Raw genomic sequence first — 21822 nt, 5'->3', positions numbered from 1 at the left:
TGGAAAAAACACCTTACAGCCAGGGGACATGGTGCCAGAAGGATGCGTAAAGCCATTCAGAGAGTCCGCTCCCTTTCCAGATCATCTACTTTGGCAGTGAAGAACAAAAAGGGACGAGATTGCAACAACAAGCTCCCCCTAGTTGTTTCTTTCCACCCAAATCTTCCTCCTCTTCAGCAAGTCACCTCTAACAACCACAACATTCTCCTCACTTCAGATAGACTCCAACGAGCCGTCCCTGAAAACCCATCATCGCCTACAGACGACCACGCAACCTACGAGACCTTGTGCGTGCTGCTGTTCCACCTCTAAATTCTAACCCTACACCCATTCAGCATGGTACTTTCAATGTGATCGTACTTCGAGATGCATCATCTGCAGCCACCACATTGTTGAATCCAATTCCATCACCAGCCACAGCATGCAACTCACACACAAGACTAAGGGTCACATCACTTGCACAACCACTAACGTCATATATCTGATCTCTTGTAGAGTTTTCGGCATCCAGTATGATGGTGAAACCAAAACCAACCCAAGAAGCGATTCTATGGTCACAGATCCACAGTAAACACCATGAAGACTGAGACCCCAGTTGGAGAACACTTTAACCTTCCCAACCATACCATTAATGACATGTCCCTACAGGGGATTGAATCCTTAGGTAGCCGTCCTGACCTAGTACGAATCAGCACAGAGAGGCTGTGGATGCAACGCCTGCGCACCATTCAACCCCTTGGGCTCAACACTCAGGAAGGACATGACTAACTTTTCTTCTGACCCCCTTCCTTCTCCCCTTGTTCCCCCCCCCCCCATCACTCCTCTTCTCATAGCTCTCTTCCACCCTTTTTTTCTCCACACCTTTCTGTCTTTGTCCTTCTCCAGTTTATATCCCTACCCCCCGTCCCTTTATCCACTCTTTGTCCCTCCACTGTTCATCTCCCACCTCTCCTCTTCCCTTGTTGGTTTCTTTCTTTCTTCCCTCCATCCCTTGTCTACTAATCCCCTTACATCTATCTCCTTGTGTTCACCATGCTCATTAACTGTCTGTATTCTGTGCGTGTTTTTTGTCCCTTCTGTTACTGTTACTTGTCATTTAGCCTTTGCAGAAGATCCTGCTAGGATCGAAACGTCAGGCAAACTTACTTTTACACATTCTCCTACACAGGCTCTTTAGTGGATAAGCGGTTTGCTAACAGTTCTATTTTATTTTTAAATCCTATGTTATATATGACGTTCCTGTTAAACATCTAATTTGTAGCATTAACGTTGATTTCCCTGGTCATCGCAATTGCATTCCGATGTTAGGGAATAGGTAGATGTCATTGGGTGGTAAGAATCAATTCAATGGAGAATACAGCTTATGCATCTTCCTTCTAACGTTAAGCTTATACACAAGTAATCAAAAAACCTTTGTAGTGCGTCAATTTGGCTACATTTGGAATAAACAATAAAAAGAAAGACAGACTATGTCCTTGTATCAATAAACATATATTTAATATTCTTTCTATTGTCAATATAGTCATTTTCTATTGTAAGTAGCTTATCAAATACTATAAAACTGCAATTTTACCTAATTTTCCCATGTATTTTTTTTTTTTTTTGAAAATTTCACCAAAAAACATGCTGTGCAATATACTTCAGGCAAAAACAATCTAACAATATTATTCAATGGAAATTCAATTCAATATATTTAGATCCTATAACCAATTTGTTCCATGTTTTGACTATACTGTGTACCGTTAGTCTGCAGGTTGTATTCTTAATAACAAAGGCAATATCGATCAGTTTGAAAATTTGAAATTTGTGAATTGCATGATTAATACTCGTAAACCCCCAAGAAAAGTGTCTTTTATAGAAATTAATGGAAACATTCATTAGTTGTTATTAAAATACGCTTATGTTTCTTGGATATAAAAAAAACATAAAGAAAGGTTATATTTTACAAGAGCCGGTGACCGATAAACGTAACTAAATATAAAGCTGTCTTGAAAGAAACCCGAGAGAAAAGAACACCTGCACGGCACCCTCGGTAAAACACGACGAACGTATCTGATAAAAAGCAGTATATCACATCTTTGTTTTAGTCATATCTGAGTAAAACTAGAACCCTCTCTTTGTTAGGCTTAAAAGGAATGTCTGGTAGCCCTAAGAATTTACCTTAAAAAACGATAAATTATTTTCCAAACATGTTGTCGAAGTATGAGAACGCTAACTTTGCGTTTGACATTGAAACGTCATCTTCGCAAATGCAGATTGCGACATAACCCACGTTCCATACAGTACCTACAGTAATCACAACAAAAAGCGCGTTTGTATTAAGCTTAATTTCTTCCTTAATTGATGGTGAAATTTCTTATAAATTAGATATGCTTTTAAAGACTCCTTAAGCCGCCATATATATATGTAGTAGATCAGTGGTTTCGTGGTCTTTGTGTAACACAAGATAAGTTTGAACAGCAGACTCTTCGTTGTTTACATTGCGATGTTCAGCTCCAATGCGAAGAATGTTCGCATGTAGGCTGCTCTAACGTTTACAATCGGACAGTTCTGCGAGCCTAAGCTTCTCGGTACTACGTTCTGCCCTGACATCGATTCCGCCAAGTGGTTCAGCCAAGTTATTTCGGTGTTCCGAATACTTTTCAAGTTTCCTTTTACTGTAAAGTTGATCCGTGAATTTTATCTCAGCGATTTCAAAGAACAGTTTATGTACTGTGGTTTGAGTGCGAGAGTGTAGTATGTGCAACGCTACGTACGTATACCAACTGGGCATGGTATAGTACGCTGTATACGCTCGCGATATGAACGTATTGATAATAGGCAATCACCTGTGCGTGTACACACGAGAGTGTATTTGCTGCGGAAATAGGAGTGCTAACTTCAAGTCGCTCAAGTTTGCCTATTTGCCTGCACTACGTCAATCACCAAATTGATGCGTTCGAACAAACGGTGCTTTTGGTGAGAAACTATTGGAAAACCAGATTTCTACAAGAAGAAAATGTCGAATGGGGACAATTTTCAAATGGTTAGAAAGAAAAAAATAAAAACTACAAGGATAATGTATCAAAATTGTCAAGTGGAAAGGCGGAAAGGCCGTTTAAATACCAAAACTTGATAATAACAGATTCTACTTTCCCTCCATTAAAACAAGGAACTATAGTGGTTCATATAAATGCCGTCAAGTGGCTATTCATGCACTAATAGTCTGCTGATAATAGATTCAGTTTACTATTACTACTAAAGATGGCCAATTGAAAGTTTTGCCTCCTCTTTAGCTTATTCAGCTTTAGGCAAATGTTGTTGACCAAAGGCTAGTTTAATGTTCATAGCTACAATAGAAAGTAACACCTCTTATGCGGTCGTAGGTCATATCCAAATATAACTGACACTTAACAAGCTAAAAAAAATTTTTTTTAAAACCCGTTTCACAACATATATCATTATAGACTAACCGTATGCAATACAATGGACTATATCCATTCCAACTAGATATGGTAAAACAAGGTGGCTATGTTTTACTGGTAGTCCACCATTTTGGTTTGTCTTTATTCAAAAGTAGCGTAGGTAGAACCGTCTTTATCTTCTACAATCGTCATGTCCTTCATCTTGATGTCTTCTGCTTCCCCCGATGCCCTTTCTTCTACCACCACACGCCTGGAGTACTCATGCTAAAATGGAAGAAGAAGAAATATTGTGATTAACTTTAAATAGCAAACATTAACAATGATGCCATTTAGGGATTTGCAGGTTTCATCTACGAATTTTGGTCTTATGCCATTACTTTGACCAAAGACGGTACGAAGTCATCGCAATGTCCTATTTACCACCAACCAAGTTTGAAGTGCAAGACCTTTACAGTTTAAGAGCAGTTTGCTACACAGTTTCTTTGTTAACTTTGAAACTCAACTGATCTTGGAAATGTAATACAATGTAGAAATTAAAAGTATGATAACTTACAAGAAATCAGTGGGTTTTCTTTAAATAAAAACCCAAAGTTCTGGGTTTAATGACCTCTGACGGTTGACCCTAAAACGTCAACGGCAAAGGTCAATCAAAATTTGCAGTCCACTGTTCTTTTGGTTAAAGAGAAGTTTGCAACACAATTTGAAGTCTGCAGTTTTCCAACATGGCAAGAAACATTTGTGTAAGTTTTGTGAAAGCTAAAGATAGTTTACTGAACTTCTATCTGACCAGACGTCCCGATTTCCGGGGACAGTCCCCATATTTCATGCGTCGTCCCCGGATTAAGAGTGTCCACGGAATTGCCCCGTATTTATGTGTCTTCCCTGGAATATCCATGAAGTTTTTTGAAATACCATGAATAATTTCAAGTTTCCTTGATTGGCCTCCTCAGCTTGAACTTAGGCTGAGCTGTGACTGTTTACAACTAGGCTACATACATACATTCCATGCATGTCTCACAGATAAAGCTAGGCATCCCAGATCGCTAAAAAATTTCATAGCCTGTAATTAACATTGGAGCAATTTTGGAAACCCAGACAATCAAACTACTGAGTGACCATCAAAATGCCTTTTTTCCAATGAACAGTGTATGTATACTAGCCCTTGATGTCCACATGTCCCCGGATCTCCTGGAAAAAAACTATAGTCACCTTATTCTTCTGTGAACCCTTGACTGAATGACGTCATTTAACAAGGAGGCTCAGTAGGCCTTACAGAGGCATACGCACACCAGATCTGATGCCGTTAATGAAACATCCTTTCGTCTTTTGTGGGAGACATTTGTGGAGAAGCAAAGTAGGGGCAGTGGGAAGGGGTTGGTATTGGCTGAACTGGGGAAAAGAGTTTGTTTGTAAACCGATGCAAATCTAATTTCTTGCCTCGACGATCTGAATGGGACGGAGCTGAAGAGGTGGACCTTGTCACCTACACCCACTCGCTCGCGCCATCAACTGTCAGAGATCCAAACAGTGAATGAATCATGCATGTTTAATGCACAGGAAACCGCCAATTGCCCGAAATTGAAAGTTGGGCGGATGGAAATCTTTTGGTGTTTATACAAGCTCAAAACGAAACAACCCGATCATAGGTTTTGTTACATGTAGCAGAAATAATCAAGAATATTCCTTGTGCTGTGCCTGTTAATAGTATGCCACGTACACTCATATAACGTATACGCAGCTTCGTACGCTATATGTCCTGTAATATAAATTATACATATATGCTTATAAATTAACTGTTATCATATATTAAAACCATGAATGGTCAAAGAACGATAAACTAAACGATGAATATATATATATATATATATATATATATATTTGTATATGTATATATATGCCTATATATTATGTGTGAATGTAACATGATTTGGTCAAAATTACAACCCAACGTAACATATATATCATTATAGATTAACCCTATGTAGTACAAAGGACTAGATCCATTCTAACTAGATATGTTAGATGGCTAGATGTTAGATGTTAGATGACCTGTGTAACTTCATCGATGAGCCATGGCTCATTCATTGGCTTAGGGATTTCATGCAGGGATGGTCGAGACAAGTTAAAGTAGACAAAGGCTATACAACAACTTCTGAAATCAGAGTAGGAGTTCCACAAGGTGGCCCTCTATCAGCCCTATTGTTTACTATTTATACAGATTGCATTCGCTCTAATTCTAATTGCTCAGTAATTAAATATGCTGATGACACTGTTTTATCGTGCAATATCACCAAAGGCTCCCACCAGCAAAATCAGCATGAGTATCAGGATTTTATCACTAGTATAGTTAGCACTTGCGACCAGAAGAACCTACTTCTCAACAAAAAGAAGTGTAAGGAAATGGTTTTCGAAAACATCAATATTAAGCACAGGGGTTTAATCGAGAAGAGAGACGAGAGGACAATTATTCACAATACATCCGTTGAACGTACTTCCAGTACAATGTATCTAGGAGTCTGCATTGACAACAAGCTGACGTTTTCAAATCATATTTCGAAGGTACATTGTCGCCACACTCATGTATATTGCTCCTCACTTTCCTGTCCATATACGGGAAAGGGTGTTTGAGGCCTCTATCTTGCCAAATATAATATATGCTGTCCCGGTCTGGTATCACTTTGTCCAAATAAAAGATAAGAAAAGATTATTAAGTTTCCTGAGATACTGTGAGAGAATCTTTGGATTAAATCATAACCTACTTAAAGATAAAGTTAATACGGCTGCTAGGAAGGAATTTGAGAGGCTACTAAATAACATCCAAAGAAATGAAGGACACCCACTCCATTGTGCAATAAACTCTCTGTGCAATAAGACAAACTACAATTTGAGGAATGCTGCAATAACTCCCAGATTCAGGATTGAACTTTATAGGAATTCTTTTGTTTATAGGGCGTCCATGTTCATACAGCATGGTGCTCTAGAACCATTGTTGTGATTTTGTTTTTCAGTGTTTTGTCTAGTATTTACTATTTTATATCTTTATCATAATTTTATTTATTTTCCTATTTATAAATTTTTAATGATTTATACTGGAAATAAAGAATTGAAATTGAATTGAATATGTTTCACTGGTAGTCCGCCATTTTGGTCTTTATGTAAAAGTAGCGTATGCATGAACCTCTTTATCTTCTACAATCGTCATGTCCTTCATCTTGATGTCTTCTGCTTCCTTCGATGCCCTTTCTTCTACCACCACACACCTAGAGTACTCATGCTAAAAAGGAAGAAGAAGAAATATTGTGATTAACTTTAAATAGCAAACATTAACAACTAGGCGATCCAGGGAGTTGCAGGTCTCATCTAAGAATTTTATCGTATGCCATTTACGGTACGATGCCAACACAATGTCCTATTTACCACCATCCAAGTTTAAAGTACAGGACCTTTGCAGTTTAAGAGCTGTTTGCTACACATTTCCTTATTTAACTTTGAAAATCCACTGACCTTTGAAATGTAATAAGATGTAGAAATTAAAAGTCTGATAAATTAGACGGAATCAGTGGTTTCCGTGAGTGTTCATGCTACTCATGTTTTTTGTTTGTTAAATAAATGAAAACCCAGTTTTTTGGTTTTAATGACCTTTGATCTCTGACTTTTGACACTAAAACATCATCGGCAATTGTCCATCAAATACGTGCAGTCCAGTGTTGTTATGGTTAAAGAGAAGTTTGCAACACAACTTTAAGTCTCATCACGAGACCTTTATAAGGTTTGTGATAAGTAATGCGAACTTAATGTAGTTCTGCAGTTTTCCAACATTGCAAGAAACATTTTGGTAAGTTTTGTGAAAGCTAAAAAAGTTTTAATGACCTTCTATATGACCACACGTACCCGATTTCCGGGGACAGTCCCTGCATTTATGTGTCTTCCCTGGAATATCCATGAAATTTTTAAAATTCCATGAATAATATCAAGTTTCCTTGTTTGGCCTCCTCAGCTTGAACTTTAAGTTGGGCTGTGACTGTTTACAACTGGGCTACATACATAAATTTCATGCATGACTCACAGATAAAGCTAGGCATCCCAGATTGCTGATTATTTTCATAGCCTGTAATAAACCTTGGGACAATTTTGGAAACCTAGACAACCAAAATGCTGAGTGACCATCAAAATGCCTTTCTTTCAAAGTACAGTATAGTTACTGACCCTTGATGTCAACATGTCCCCGGATCTCCTGGAAAAAAAAACTATGGTCACCTTGTTCTATTTCTAACCTTTGACTGAATGACGTCAATTAACAAGGAGGCTCAGTAGGCCTTACAGAGGCATACGCACACAAGATCTGATGCCGTTAATGAAACATCCTTTCGTCCAAATTTGGTCAAATCATATTGGGACACATTTATGGAGGAGGAAAGTGGGGCAGCAGGAGGGGTTGGTATTGGATGAACTTGGGGAAATAGTGTGTTTGCAAACCGATGAAAGCAAATATGCATTTTATTCTCCAAGATGTGTAAATGTAATTCCTTCCTACAACGATCTGAATGGAGTATAAGGGAAGGGGTGGACCTTGTCACCTACATCCACTCCCTCCCGCCACAAACTGTGAGAGATCCTAGCAGTGAATGAATCATTCATGATTAGTGCACAGGGAGTCCGTCAATTGCCGAAAGTGAAAGTTGGGCGGATGGAAAGCTTTTTGGTGTTCATACAAGCTTAAAGCGGAACAACCCGATAAGGTTAATAGGTGTTGTCACTTATAGAAATAATGCAGAATACTCCTAGTGCTTTGCTTGTTAATATTATGCTACACTCATTAAAATAACGTATTAGCAGCCTTAGGTGTAGGCTATATGTACTGTAATATAAATTATGCAGTTCCTTAAGTAAAGGAGAATACGACATATTTGGTTATAAATTAACTGTTATCATATCAAAACGATGAGAGATACTTGATCATCGATCCATACAGCTCGATTAAAACAAAGGCGCTAGGCTTTTACATCCATACTCCATTGTTATCCTTAATAAATATCAATTAAGTTGGTCAATCAACTTATGATCGATGTTTCTCGATTAATTAACCTGGTTATAGAAATAATCTGGCCTATCAATTAGTATCTAACACAACCTATTAATTCAGTCACATGCCCACCCGATTCAAAAGGTGGGAGCTGTAAGCAGGGAATGCCAAATGTCCTCTGACTTAGGTAGGAGGAGCGTGAACGTATAGGCGAATGATGCATGTAGTGGTGGGTTGATGAATGCAAGTCCCCTACAGGGGAAGTCTGGGGAACCCCCCTGGCTAAACAGTAAGTCTAAACACAAGGTTTTGCTAAAAAGTTTATTGAATTTGGTTAAAAACAATCTCCATACTAAACGTATTCGCCGCGACTGACAATGGATTTTGGGGAAACCTGCGCCTCCCCCCCCCCACCCACGCACGCCCACCCCTTCCCTTGTGCACACCACTGGAACAATAATAAATGTTTATTTCGATGAGTGAAAACCTGGCTTACGTTTATCTGATAGCTGTTAGCCTGTAGTGTTAGAACATGAAATCATCTATAAGATGTCATGACGAAGATACATAACATATATATATATATATATATATATATATATATATATATATATATATATATATATATATATATATACTACAGTCGAATAATTAATACACTTACGAGCGCAGCAGCAAGATTCTTATTTTAAGATTGAAACACACCAGTTTTGAAAAGAAAAGAAATTTCATTCTTTACGTTCAGGAAATTCAATCTTACCTTTGGGGCGTCGATAGTGGTGAAATAGCCATCGTTGGAAGAAGGGTCGGGGTTGGTGGTTGTAGTGGTCGACGGAGTCGTCTTCCCACGCTTAGCGCAGTAGTAGGCCAAATAGGCAAACAAAAGTATGAAAGCAATCAGGAGCAGGGATAATGCCACATCGACTACTAACATCTTCGTCGGTGAACTTTTTTTTACTAAAAGAAAAATGAAAAGAAAACATCTCTGTATCATAATGAAAATTAAATCTCGATGTCCTTAATTGACATTCTTACAAAGAAGAAAAGAAAACGAATCGGAGCATACGCAATGTAGTCGGCAGAACAGTTTGATGTGATTGGTCTTATGAGTTGTTTATAAAAGGCGATATTTTATTCAATAAATTCCCCCAAGATGTATAGAAACTAGAAACGGAAACTGAACTCCTCCCTCCAATTTTCAAACCAAATACATTTACTTCGATATTGTAACCAGGGTTAGAATATATATATATATATATATATATATATATATATATATATATATATATATATAAGAAGATAGTGTTATCGTGTAAGATTTTGTCAATACTAAATTCAATATGGTATACATCTTCTTTCTTATCCCAGAGCATTCCTCATTCAGAAGACAAGGGGACGTGGCTATTCGTACACTTACCTTTACAGATGACCCCGAGGTCATTGTCATGCTTCCAGGAAGTAAATGTAAAGTTCATGTAGGGCAAGACTTGGTCATTACCCTCCCTTTTACTTCTGTCACAGTCAAGGATTGACTCTGCCCCCTCAGAACACATAATGTTCCATTCGGGTGAGCTGAGGGGTCCAAGATGCTCTGTGGATTTAATCGATTCTGCCGGACCTTGAAATCCTTGTTGTCTGCAGACCACCGTGGTTGTAGCCTCATCAAATTCGATTGTGGAAATAGTCCCCCACTCATCCTCTAAGAAAACTTCTACGTGTCCCTCGCGAGGATTATCTGACACGATGCGAATATCTATACGAATTTAGAAGGCATAGTACATGTTAACATTACAGGAATGTATTAAATACTGCACTACTTATCATATACAATTTAATGATTGGTCATTGCTGCGAGCCAGACTCGAACACACTTTTCTGTGACTAGTAAAGTGTTATTTTGGATTCCAAGTAAGATTGAACTGGATCCAGCTATCTGCGTTTATATCATTCTGATCTGACAGTACTACAAGTGGCTTTTTGTATCTGTACACATTAGTACATGAAAATATGTCATTTCCCCTCCCCCTCCCCTCCCTAACCCCTCCCTAACCCCTCCCTATATGTTACAAACTGAAAGTGTAAACTCTAGCTCAGTATCCTTTACTTATATACACGATTGTGATTAGTTAACGCTATTGATTATGCAGAATCTCCTCACCTATTAGAAGTCGAGGATGGAATTTGTCGATCATGTAGGCCTGTATTATTTAAAATAATATACAATAATAAAATAATAATTGAAAAGTCTCTTCTTGTTTACCTAGTTAATTGTATGTGACTAGCTCTTGCCGTAACTGCAAAGTTGAAAGATATTTCACTTGAATTTTTTACAAGTATAACCAAATCCTTTTTTAAAACAAAGATGACATATAATATGAATTTACTGATGCTTTTTATAAAAGCCTTGATTTATCTTTTTGAACGCTTTGTTCGGTATATTCGGGGAATTTATTTGAATTTTGACTTCCTGAAAGATGAAAATTGTATAAATGAATTCGTTTATTTTCTTTCACTTTCTTGCACCTTTGACTTATGCTACATATCATAAGCACCACATACACATAACTACACTGTTAAGAAAAGTGTTGTAATTTTACGGTAGATTACCGACAGTCAATGTGCTATGTAGCCCCTGTTATAGCCCTGTGCTATAAGACGCAATTGAACTGCAGTTTTTAAGGGGGGGGGGGAAACGGTGCGACGTTTTTTTTTTTTTTGACGTTCGAACGGTAAAATCACGTCATTAGAATTCAATTAAAGAACAGCTCCTCTCCTGTAAACGATTCTACTGTTATCAGATCAATGTTGACTAATTATGTACTTACATTATAAACTTATTCTGTGTAATTACGAATGAGTACCACAACAGCTTAATGTGTACGTTTTTTAGAAAAGTCACCCAGGAAAGAACCTGGGCACCATAACCAGACAACGGAACGACTGATCCGCCCCTATAGTCCCCTTACATCGAGACTGTGAGATCATCGTCAGGATGTGTATCACGATTCCCATTCAAGGGGAACATATTCAACACATGCAGTTACTAGTGATCTGTTTAACTTTTTAAGAAAAGTCACCCGGGAAAGAACCTGGTATACGAACAACCAAACTACTAAACGACTGATCCGCTCTCAACCCTATAGTCCCCTTGCAACGAGACTGTGACTGTGTGATCATCTTTACGGGTGTGTATCACGATTCCACTAAAAGGGGAACATATACTACACATGATCTTAATCAAAAGGCCGAAAAGTGATCTGTTTAACGTGCTTAAGTGCTCACTGTTGATATTCCAGTTCTACAAATAATTTTAATTTAAAAGGAAAGGGGGAAAAAAGTGTCAACTTACCTCCGTCAATAACTTGAGCTTGGCAAACGCAAACAGTAACAAGAAAGATACCAATGAGTCTATAAGAGAACATGGCTAACATCGATTTAGGAACTGAATTCAGAGTCATTACGTCCACCATATTCATTGAAAAGCAGACTACAGGAGGTCAACTATAGCTGAACTGGTATAATCATGAATGTAATGGTTTAGCCGTCTTGATCAGTGTGCTTATCGCTTTTGACTTCAACCGGGAGGATATTAAGGTTGTCGCTTCACGTCTATCACTGTTTGAAGTGACGAATGAATTAGACGGTTTTTGTGTAGTAAGCTAAGTTCTTCTATGTGATGCGTCACTGTAACACATACGGGAAGCAGGATGTATCTCGACTGAGCAGTACATTCCAACTAGTATTATACATAGCAGTACCTGAAACTCCTATTGTATTTAGCCAATTGGTCTTAGTTCAACATTCAAATGTGACACAAAGAGGAACAGAACATCCAAGAGATTGTCTCTACAAGATGTCTATGTCTGCTGTAAAATGGTTAATTTTCGTGAACGCTTCATTAAAGAGGTTATGAAGTGGTGGGTTTTCATGTCTTGGAATTGTTTTTTCTACATAATTATAACACCACCCATGCACAACTTTCCGTAAATGCGGCTTCAAACGCCAGCAATTTGCTGTCAAAGTATTCCCTAGAGACCTCTCGAGCTGCCACTCATACACAATTCAAAGCGGCCCAACGCAGTTCATATGACGTCATCAAAGAAACCATTTCAGCCAAAGCCGATTCCCCGTTTTTTACCGATACGGCGTCATACAGTTTACTACATGTAACCACAACACTTTGCTCATCAATTGAACATGTGTTTTCTCGAATCTTCCGATTCCGAGGAAATGGGAATAACTTCTCAGAAACTTCGTCAAGCTTTGTCGAAAATGATTTTCTTGAAGAAGAAGATGAAAAAATAGTTTTCGAGGGTGATGAAGATATCGGTGTTTTTCCATATCAATTGGGCCCCTTGCAGAAGAATTGTAAAACGATCCCGATGGCCGAGACGCGTCGCTGCCGAACGAAGTCACCGAGCAGGACGGTTGGGCTATCCTGAAACTGGTCGGTTGAGCACAAACAAAACCACCGTTATTAAGACCATAATATGATTTATAATTTAAAATGATCCTGCTACTTAACTTCGTAGCGAAGTTTCTAGATTTTTTTTACTTACAGTGCAAGGAAAGTGTGATATTCTGTGCAAGTGCAATCCTATAGTACTAGTCGTGGTAACATGGGGTCTAGACCTAACTAATAGACGTTGTATAACAGGCTAGCCAATGTAATTGTATCATCAAACTGTTACGTAAAATCATAACACAAGGCCAGTTTTACCACAAAAGAAAAATTGCAGATGTAGTATTGATTAAAATATTAGGTAACCCAAAAAAAATCGTCATTTACTGCATCAAGGAGGCCTAAGCTATGGTCATAGCAAGTAATTTGACAATAGTTTAGGCCCACAGGCACTCGTGACATTGTTTATGTGTAGTGTTTTGAACGAGTCGTGTCCAAATTCTTCGATTTCTGTCATCTTTTGGAAAAGCGTGCACTTTAATTCCGTCTTTACTTGTGGTGGAGCAACCTGGGACCACACATCGGCACGGCATATTTAACAGTTACGAGATAAATTTACGTAAAAACAAAACTGCAAATCTCATAGCACTCTAACAGAGTAACGTTGTGTGTTCTTAGACGTTTAAGAATGTAAACATAGTGTTCTGGAAGTGAGCTGAGTTCCTCGACTGACGTCACGCCGCATTGCCGTATATACAACAATATTTAGAAAGGTTTTATTACCCTCGAATGTTCGATCGTTTATTCCTCGAGGATGCAAGCTTTGCTTGACACAAATTGGGTATCACTGGAAAGCTACGAGTGTATAAAAAACGATGATTAATATAAATTTTTCCATTTCACCCCCTTTTTAAGACTAGGCACAGTTTACACTGTCCGAAATTTAATTACATATACATGACGTAACATTTGACTTGTTTCATCCAGGATAGCAACTCCCTTCTTCTAGGGTTGAATTACTGGACACAAGAAAAGACGTAAATTTAGAATGTATGTCATCAGATGTTCAAGAATTATGTGACATCACAAAATATAAACGCGGTATGTAATTGTAACCACACTGTCTACGCATGATGTATGAGTGCCAAAGCTTTGGCAGACGATGGATGTGCCCTCGTTGTAAACTATATTGACCAAATGTTGCAGTGGATATATTTATCAAATCATTTATTTTGTAGATTTATTAGATTTGCCAATTCTTGGTGAGTCAATGGATCGGTGTTACGTAATTAACCAATGCAATCAATTCCACACTGAAGTGTTTCATTGTTTCGCCATAATGGAAGCAAACCATTAACAATGTATAAATGAGCAACATGTATAAATCTTGCCGTTTCACTACATCATAAGAAACTGTACCAAGACTGGAGAGTTGCATGTGACGTGCTAGCACTTACTTACTCTGATACTTTTACATATAAGCATATCCTACGCGATACCTTTATATAATATGCATATGTCCTATGGACCATTGCAATTATATGAATTTGGACATCTCGTTTCCATACTATTAAATGATATCTGATTTCTGAATAATAACCACTTTTATTTTAATCCATCTCTTTGAAGAGCCGTTGAGTCTTCAAATTAAATCAATTGTTGTATTGCAATTTTCTTGAAAGCTTACTGCAAGCGGGTCAGAAATAAATTTCTTTCTGAATTGATACAGTCTAAGTCAATGTGTCTAAAGACAACTTATATTAAGAACATGTGATGGTACGCTGGTTTGAGGTCTTCAGGGCACGGTGTTACCTCCACGGATGTATCCCAAAATGCATCTACCATTGGTTCTTACACGTCATCTGGAAGTTCCTACTGTGCCAGAGAGTAAATATTTATCCAGAAAAAATCACTCATTAGTGTTTTATTGTTTTGTAATGTATCTTACCGTATTTTTTATTTTTACTCATTTTACTTCATTCACAACAAATGTTATGAAGAAAACAATTTAATAGGTTTGACTTCATTTTAGGGCGACAGCTCATTCTCTAGAGCTTCTCAATCAAAGAATTGAACTTTTGTAATCTTTTTGAAATAAAAGACGATGATATTCATTGACCGATTTATTATGTGAAAGGAACTTAAATCTGTTTGATTTGTCATTACTGTCCTTGTTTATTCTTTTCAGATCACTGTCAAGACTTGTGATTGTGGCAGCAAACAGGTTGACAACCGAATAGTCTCATTAGTTACCTGCTCAAGTCCAATAGATTGTTTTACACAACAATTTGTTAACTACTGTCCAACCACGCATAGGTCGTTCATATGTTTTAACCTTTATTTGCCAAACTGTAAATTACGGATATGGGAAATTTGTCTGGCAGAACGTATATGCATTTGACATGGTGTTAGTTGGGGCGTAATACGGTCAAACTTATAAAGCGGGTGAATGTGTAATGTTATCGGCATTCTTCTTACGGGTACAAGACCAGATTCGGAACGGGCTGATCACAATTGCATTCGCAAAGCCCCTTACTGACTTTGTTTTTCATGAAACAAAATTCTCAAAAATCTTTTTCAAAGAGAAATTAACTTTTTGGGAACTTTCTCCTGTCTAGAGTGTCAGTATATCATCAAAGCAAGGGCGTAGGAACCGGGGGGGCTGGGGGGGGGGGGGGGGCGCCAGCCCCCAAGTGAAAAATATGGGGGGCGGAAGTATCGTTCCGCCCCCCCCCCCGCTACGCAAGTCAGAAAACCCCTCTTTCATTTCCAAATGAGAAAAAAATCTCATTTGAAAATGCAAAATTCTTTACAAAATGGAGTGGGTGTTGAAGTGTGCTATATTGCACCAAATTGCATCTGAGGCCACCTGGAAATGCAAAAAAATTCCAAAGGGGAGGGGGACATCCCCTCCCCTTAGACCCCTCCCCCAGGCCGGTCATCAGTCTTCAGCCCCCCCCCCCACTCAAAAGTACCTTCCTACGCCACTGCATCAAAGTGTACTGCATAGGCTCTACTAAAAATTGTCACTCAATGATTAATATGCGATTTTCGTTGCTTTGTAAGCTTGCGTGACTTTTATCAGGCCAAGTAATACTTGATGATTGAAACAGGGAGTTATTATGGACAACTCTCTGATTGGAACCATATTAGATTTATCATAACAACCTTACCCATCATATTATCGCGAGTTTTTATCTGTCAAGTACTGTGCATAACACTTCTGCATCTTCTATTGTTTTTTGGGAAAGAATTGTAAGTTCAACTTTCCTAGTAATGTTTTGATAAAATAGCATGACTTGGTAATGTATTTAGGGATATAGCCAGATAGAAAAGTGTTACTGAAAATCATTTCACAGTGTGAATTGGAGTAATCCTAGCAAAGATAACCTGTCGTACACGTCGAAACAAGATGACATAATAGAAAATGAACAGGAAACGAACAGTCAAAGCTTTCATTGTTCATCTGAATGTAAACTCATTGACTTGTAGATTGCAACGGCAACCAGAAGTCAGTGAAATTCGTCAATATCCATTTTTGAAGACCGACGTGCACAAACACAGGTCGACAGCACACTTAGTTGAAAAATCTTCAAACAATGCATTAAAATGATCAACAGATAGTTTTGCTGTTCAACTTTGAATATTGTAGAAGAAGATAAAGAATCTCTCTGAACGTTTAACTCCATGTATTCTATGGATTGATACAGTCAACTCTAATAGTACAGTACAGCAATCTTTAAATTTGAATTATTATATTGAACGAAGCTCTCTCTTGGGGTGGAAAGAGGGATGGCGATGAGGGTGTCCCCTCGTGTTATCTAATTTAACTAGCGTATGTTTCACAAGCGTATATATGTCGAATAAATTATTTTTTGGCTAAGGTTGCTGGAGACTCCGGGCCTGTTCAACCCCATGAATGTTTTATTGTTTTTGCTTGGCCAACAATAAATGATTGAATTGAGTCCACCTACAGTATGTCAACTTTGCTGTAACAAACAAACCAAGTAGAGATACAGAACACTTTGTGAAAAAAGGGCGCTAGTTTAAAACACAACGCTATTTTAATAGAAAATGTTAATATGTCTCTTAAATGCATACATATATTCCGTTTTAGGAGAATAGTGACTCACCGGGCGACATATTCAGTGGAAGGTGGCTTCACAGATGCCGGTCGAAAAGAGTGTTTCAACCCCTGGTCATAATCAAGAATTCACGCACGCCACCTAGACCAACCCTCTGCGCATCCGTCCGGGTTTTCTGCGCCACCAAAGGAGAAATGAAAACGGGATCCTAGGCCACAAATTGTGTCATACTACCACCAGAGCGTTACGAATCCCAGTTTGACTTGAACCATATAGCACGACTCAAGCGACCGGCAGAGCAATAGTTTTTCATCTACCCCGTATTGCACCGGCCACCACGTCTACTGTTATAAATATACGTAACTTCAGATGGATTCGAGCTCGGAACACCTGGTTACCAGTCCACATCTCTACCACTGAGCCCAATGACTAGGTAGCCTACTTCCCAAATAAATTAAATTTATCGTGACGGTTGCACAATGTGTATTCATCGCAATACATTCCCGTACTTTCAACAAACATTCCTTGCAAACAACGTTACTGACATTAGCACAATGGATGAGTATTCTTAAGTGCACAATAATGTTGCAATGTTTATTACATCGCAACACACTGGAAGCGAGTAATGTTCTCTTTGAAAGATCTAAATGTACAATAGACTTACACTGCAATGCTATTGATGACTTCAAAGCAAGTAGAAGAATAATGAAGAGATATCGTTAAGCTACAACGATTGCTATTAATTGTAGCGCACAGAAAAAAGAATGTTGGTTTCTTTGTGATATCTATATGTATATTCAGTACTATATGATACTGACGACTTCAAACCAATAATAAAGGATGATCGTTAACGATGTTAATGCATGAAATGCTGCTCAACTTACGTACGATAGCATAAGTCGAACGTTTGAAATAACTAGTAAAAAAGTTGAAATAGTCAAACTTTAGATAAAACGCAGAAACTTCGGTATTAAAGTTTGACAATTCGAAAGCAAAAGTCAGAATTTTCAGACAAATCCAAACTCTGAGGAAAAAGGTGAAAGTTGAGAAAGTTGTGAAAGTGTGCACATTTTTAGATAAATCGTTGAAATTTTCAGTGTCATCTAGTTCAGTTAGCATGAACGAAAGTAACCTTCGTTTTTCAAAGATAGCCAATCTGTTCAACGTTTTGCACTAACCCCCGCCAGCTCCCCCGCCCCCCCCCTCCCTCCATTATTTGTTATATCTTCGTAGGTCAACCACCGATTGTGTTCTTGTTTGCGTTTGACTTTTCTGAGTTCTAAGTTCAAAACAAGGCAATTCACATCTTTTTCACAAGTTTCCCGAGTTCCAATGCCAAACATGCCTCCACAAATTACAAGTTAATAACTCATTCGGCACAAGGGTACTACTGAACAAAGAAATGCATTCCTAACAAATCTAAGCTTCACTATTTTTTATACATCTCGACGATCTTTTGCGAGTGCACCTCGTTGTGGTGTCCATGAAACATTGCGCCCACCTGCAACCCTCAAGACTGAATGGATGTCTAGACAAATGCTTCAGGTCACGTGATTTTGCTACACTGTGCACAACGTAGAAATTATGAGTATTTATTGGCAAAACCTTGCGAATTACAGACTGAAAGATTCCCAGCTCGTCTACATGGGCGTCACCTTCAGTGACGCCACGGTCACACCCTCATATAACCCCTGACTCTTCACTGGCTCTTACATAATGGTTCACATCCTATCCTTAAATCAGTCGGAGAAATTACTCATCCCCCCCCCCCCCTTCGTTCCTTCGTCCACATCTTTCATTACGTACAAGCCAATGTCCGTAGGTATATGAAATCGAAAATAAGGCGAGTTAGGAAATTTTTGTTTTTATTTATTATGAACATTATTAGACTCATTTAAACTGAGAAACAATCAATTTTGCACAACTCATCAACATATATCTTTATTGGTTACATGGTTTGCTATGATCGAGAAGATGCGTTCATGGACAAGCATTACCTTCAAAGACACGGGACTGCCATGGGTACCAGGATGCCTCCTTCCTTTGCTTCCCTGTTCATGTCTAGCCTTGAAGAACGCATGCTCAGTACCCATTCAGCGTGGTACTTTCAAATGTGATCGTACTTCGAGATGCATCATCTGCAGCAACCACATTGTTGAATCCAATTCCATCACCAGCCACAGCATGCAACTCACACACAAGACCAAGGGTCACATCACTTGCACAACCACTAATGTCATATATCTGATCTCTTGTAGAGTTTTCGGCATCCAGTATGATGGTGAAACCAAAACCACCCTCAAGAAGCGATTCTATGGTCACATATCCACAGTAAACACCATGAAGACTGAGACCACAGTTGGAGAACACTTTAACCTTCCCAACCATACCATTAATAACATGTCCCTACAGGGGATTGAATCCTTAGGTAGCCGTCCTGACCTAGTACGAATCAGTACAGAGAGGCTGTGGATGCAACGCCTGCGCACCATTCAACTCCTTGGGCTCAACACTCAGGAAGGACATGACTAACTTTTCTTCTGACCCCCTTCCTTCTCCCCTTGTTCCCCCCCCCCCCCCATCACTCCTCTTCTCATAGCTCTCTTCCACCCTTTTTTCTCCACACCTTTCTGTCTTTGTCCTTCTCCAGTTTATTTCCCTACCCCCCCCCCATCCCTTTATCCACTCTTTGTGGCTCCACTGTTCATCTCCCACCTCTCCTCTTCCCTTTTTGGTTTCTTTCTTTCTTCTCTCCATCTCTTGTCTACTAATCCCCTTACATCTATCTCCTTGTGTTCACCATGCTCATTAACTGTCTGTATTCTGTGCGTGTTTTTGTCCCTTCTGTTACTGTTACTTGTCATTTAGCCTTTGAAGAAGATCCAACTTACTTTTACACATTCTCCTACACAGGCTCTTTAGTGGATAAGCGGTTTGCTAACAGTTCTATTTTATTTGTAAATCCTATGTTATATATGACGTTCCTTTTAAACATCTAAGTTGTAGCATTAACGTTGATTTCCCTGGTCATCGCAATTGCATTCCGATATATAGGGAATAGGTAGATGTCATTGTGTGGTTAGAATCAATTCAATGGAGAATACAGCTTATGCATCTACCCTCTAACGTTAAGCTTATACACAAGTAATCAAAAAACCTTTGTAGTACTCCAATTTGGCTACATTTGGAATAAACAATAGAAAGAAAGGCAGACTATGTCCTTGTATCAATAAACATATATTTAATATTCTTTCTATTGTCAATATAGTCATTTTCTATTGTAAGTAGCTTATCAAATACTATAATACAGCAATTTTACCTTACTTTCCCATGTATTTTTTTTTGACAATTTCACCAAAAACATGCTGTGCAATATACTTCAGGCAAAAACAATCTAACAATATTATTCAAAGGAGCGCACGTTAATTTCAAATCTCAGAAGTTAAACTAAAACGGTCAATAAACTCGCACGAAAGAATATTAATGATTTTTTTTTTAAACCAGTAGCTTGTTGAGTTGATTGTAGTAAATGGAAATTCAATTCAATATTTAGATCCTCTAACCAATTTGTTCCTTGTTTTGACTATACTGTGTACCGTTAGTCTGCAAGTTGGATTCTAAATAACAAAGGCAATATCGATAAGTTTGAAAATTCGAGATTTGTGAATTGCATGATTAATACTCGTAAACCCCCAAGAAAAGTGTCTTTTATAGAAATTAATGGAAACATTCATTAGTTGTTATTTAAAATACGCTTATGTTTCTTGGATATAAAAAAAAGCATAAAGAAAAGTTATATTTGACAAGAGCCGGTGACCGATAAACGTAACTAATTATAAAGCTGACTTGAAAGAAACCCGAGAGAAAAGAACACCTGCACGGCACCCTCGGTAAAACACGACGAACGTATCTGATAAAAAGCAGTATATCACATATTTGTTTTAGTCATATCTGAGTAAAACTAGAACCCTCTCTTTGTTAGGCTTAAAAGGAATGTCTGGTAGCTCTAAGAATTTACCTTATAAAAACGATAAATTATTAGCGACATAACCCACGCTCCATACAGTACCTACAGTAATCACAGCAAAAAGCGCGTTTGTATTAAGCTTAATTTCTTCCTTAATTGTTGGTGAAATTTCTTATAAATTAGATATGCTTTTAAAAACTTCTTAAGCCGCCATATATGTAGTAGATCAGTGGTTTCGTGGTCTTTGTGCAACACATGATAAGTTTGAACAGCAGACTCTTCGTTGTTTACATTGCGATGTTCAGCTCCAATGCGAAGAATGTTCGCATGTAGGCTGCTCTAACGTTTACAATCGGACAGTTCTGCGAAGCCTAAGCTTCTCAGTACTACGTTCTGCCCTGACATCGATTCCGCCAAGTGGTTCCGCCAAGTTATTTTGATGTTCCGAATACTTTTCAAGTTTCCTTTTACTGTAAAGTTGAATTTTATCTCAGCGATTTCAAAGAACAGTTTATGTACTGTGGTTTAAGTGCGAGAGTGTAGTATGTGCAACGCTACGTACGTATACCAACTGGGCATGGTATAGTACGCTGTATACGTTCGCCATATGAACGTATTGATAATAGGCAATCACCTGTGCGTGTACACACGAGAGTATATTTGCAGCGGAAATAGGAGTGCTAACTTCAAGTCGCTCGTTTTGCCTATTTGCCTGCACTACGTCAATCACCAAATTGATGCGTTCGAACAAACGGTGCTTTTGGTGAGAAACTATTTGAAAACCAGATTTCTACAAGAAGAAAATGTCGAATGGGGACAATTTTCAAATGGTTAGAAAGAAAGAAAATAATAACTACAAGGATAATGTATCAAAATTTCCACCAGACAATTCCTTTAAATCAACCTGTTGCGTTTAAATACCAAAACTTGATAATAACAGA

The 21822-nt window shown here is 38.3% G+C and overlaps 1 protein-coding gene and 1 long non-coding RNA gene across 3 annotated transcripts; one reads left to right on the top strand and one right to left on the bottom strand.

The window, feature by feature from the left end:
• Positions 1-910: 910 nt before the first annotated feature.
• Positions 911-21695, top strand: LOC139978595 (uncharacterized). The gene is made up of 2 exons (XR_011796982.1): positions 911-1644; positions 20298-21695. It is a non-coding gene; the product is annotated as an uncharacterized lncRNA (long non-coding RNA).
• LOC139978583 (uncharacterized) lies at positions 1672-12147 on the bottom strand. 2 transcript variants are annotated; one of them, XM_071988923.1, is made up of 6 exons: positions 11963-12147; positions 11777-11913; positions 9845-10180; positions 9188-9384; positions 6583-6678; positions 1673-3668 (listed from the first exon to the last, which is right to left on the bottom strand). In XM_071988923.1, exons 2-6 carry the CDS (start codon positions 11901-11903, stop codon positions 3546-3548), a joined length of 879 nt encoding a protein of 292 aa, XP_071845024.1. In that variant the 5' UTR covers positions 11904-11913; positions 11963-12147; the 3' UTR covers positions 1673-3545. The 2 variants fall into 2 exon arrangements, with proteins under 2 accessions (XP_071845025.1, XP_071845024.1); XM_071988924.1 differs by lacking the exon at positions 6583-6678 and having other exon boundaries at positions 1672-3668; positions 11777-12147.
• Positions 21696-21822: the final 127 nt, after the last annotated feature.

The sequence above is a fragment of the Apostichopus japonicus genome, chromosome 13 (genome assembly GCF_037975245.1).
Source record: "Apostichopus japonicus isolate 1M-3 chromosome 13, ASM3797524v1, whole genome shotgun sequence".
NCBI lineage: Eukaryota > Metazoa > Echinodermata > Holothuroidea > Aspidochirotida > Stichopodidae > Apostichopus > Apostichopus japonicus.
Note: the sequence above shows the minus strand (reverse complement) of the source record. Positions and strands in the feature narration are given on the sequence as shown.

Bases quoted from the DNA above. Each gene is read 5' to 3' on its own strand.
- LOC139978583 (XM_071988923.1), bottom strand. From the start codon at position 11,903: ATGAATATGGTGGACGTAATGACTCTGAATTCAGTTCCTAAATCGATG. The intron at 9,385-9,844 runs GTAAGTGTACGA...TTTTTCTTTTAG, and splicing joins CCTCGGGGTCATCTGTAAAG to TAAAAAAAAGTTCACCGACG. The intron at 3,669-6,582 runs GTTCATGCATAC...CTTCCATTTTAG, and splicing joins CGATTGTAGAAGATAAAGAG to CATGAGTACTCCAGGCGTGT.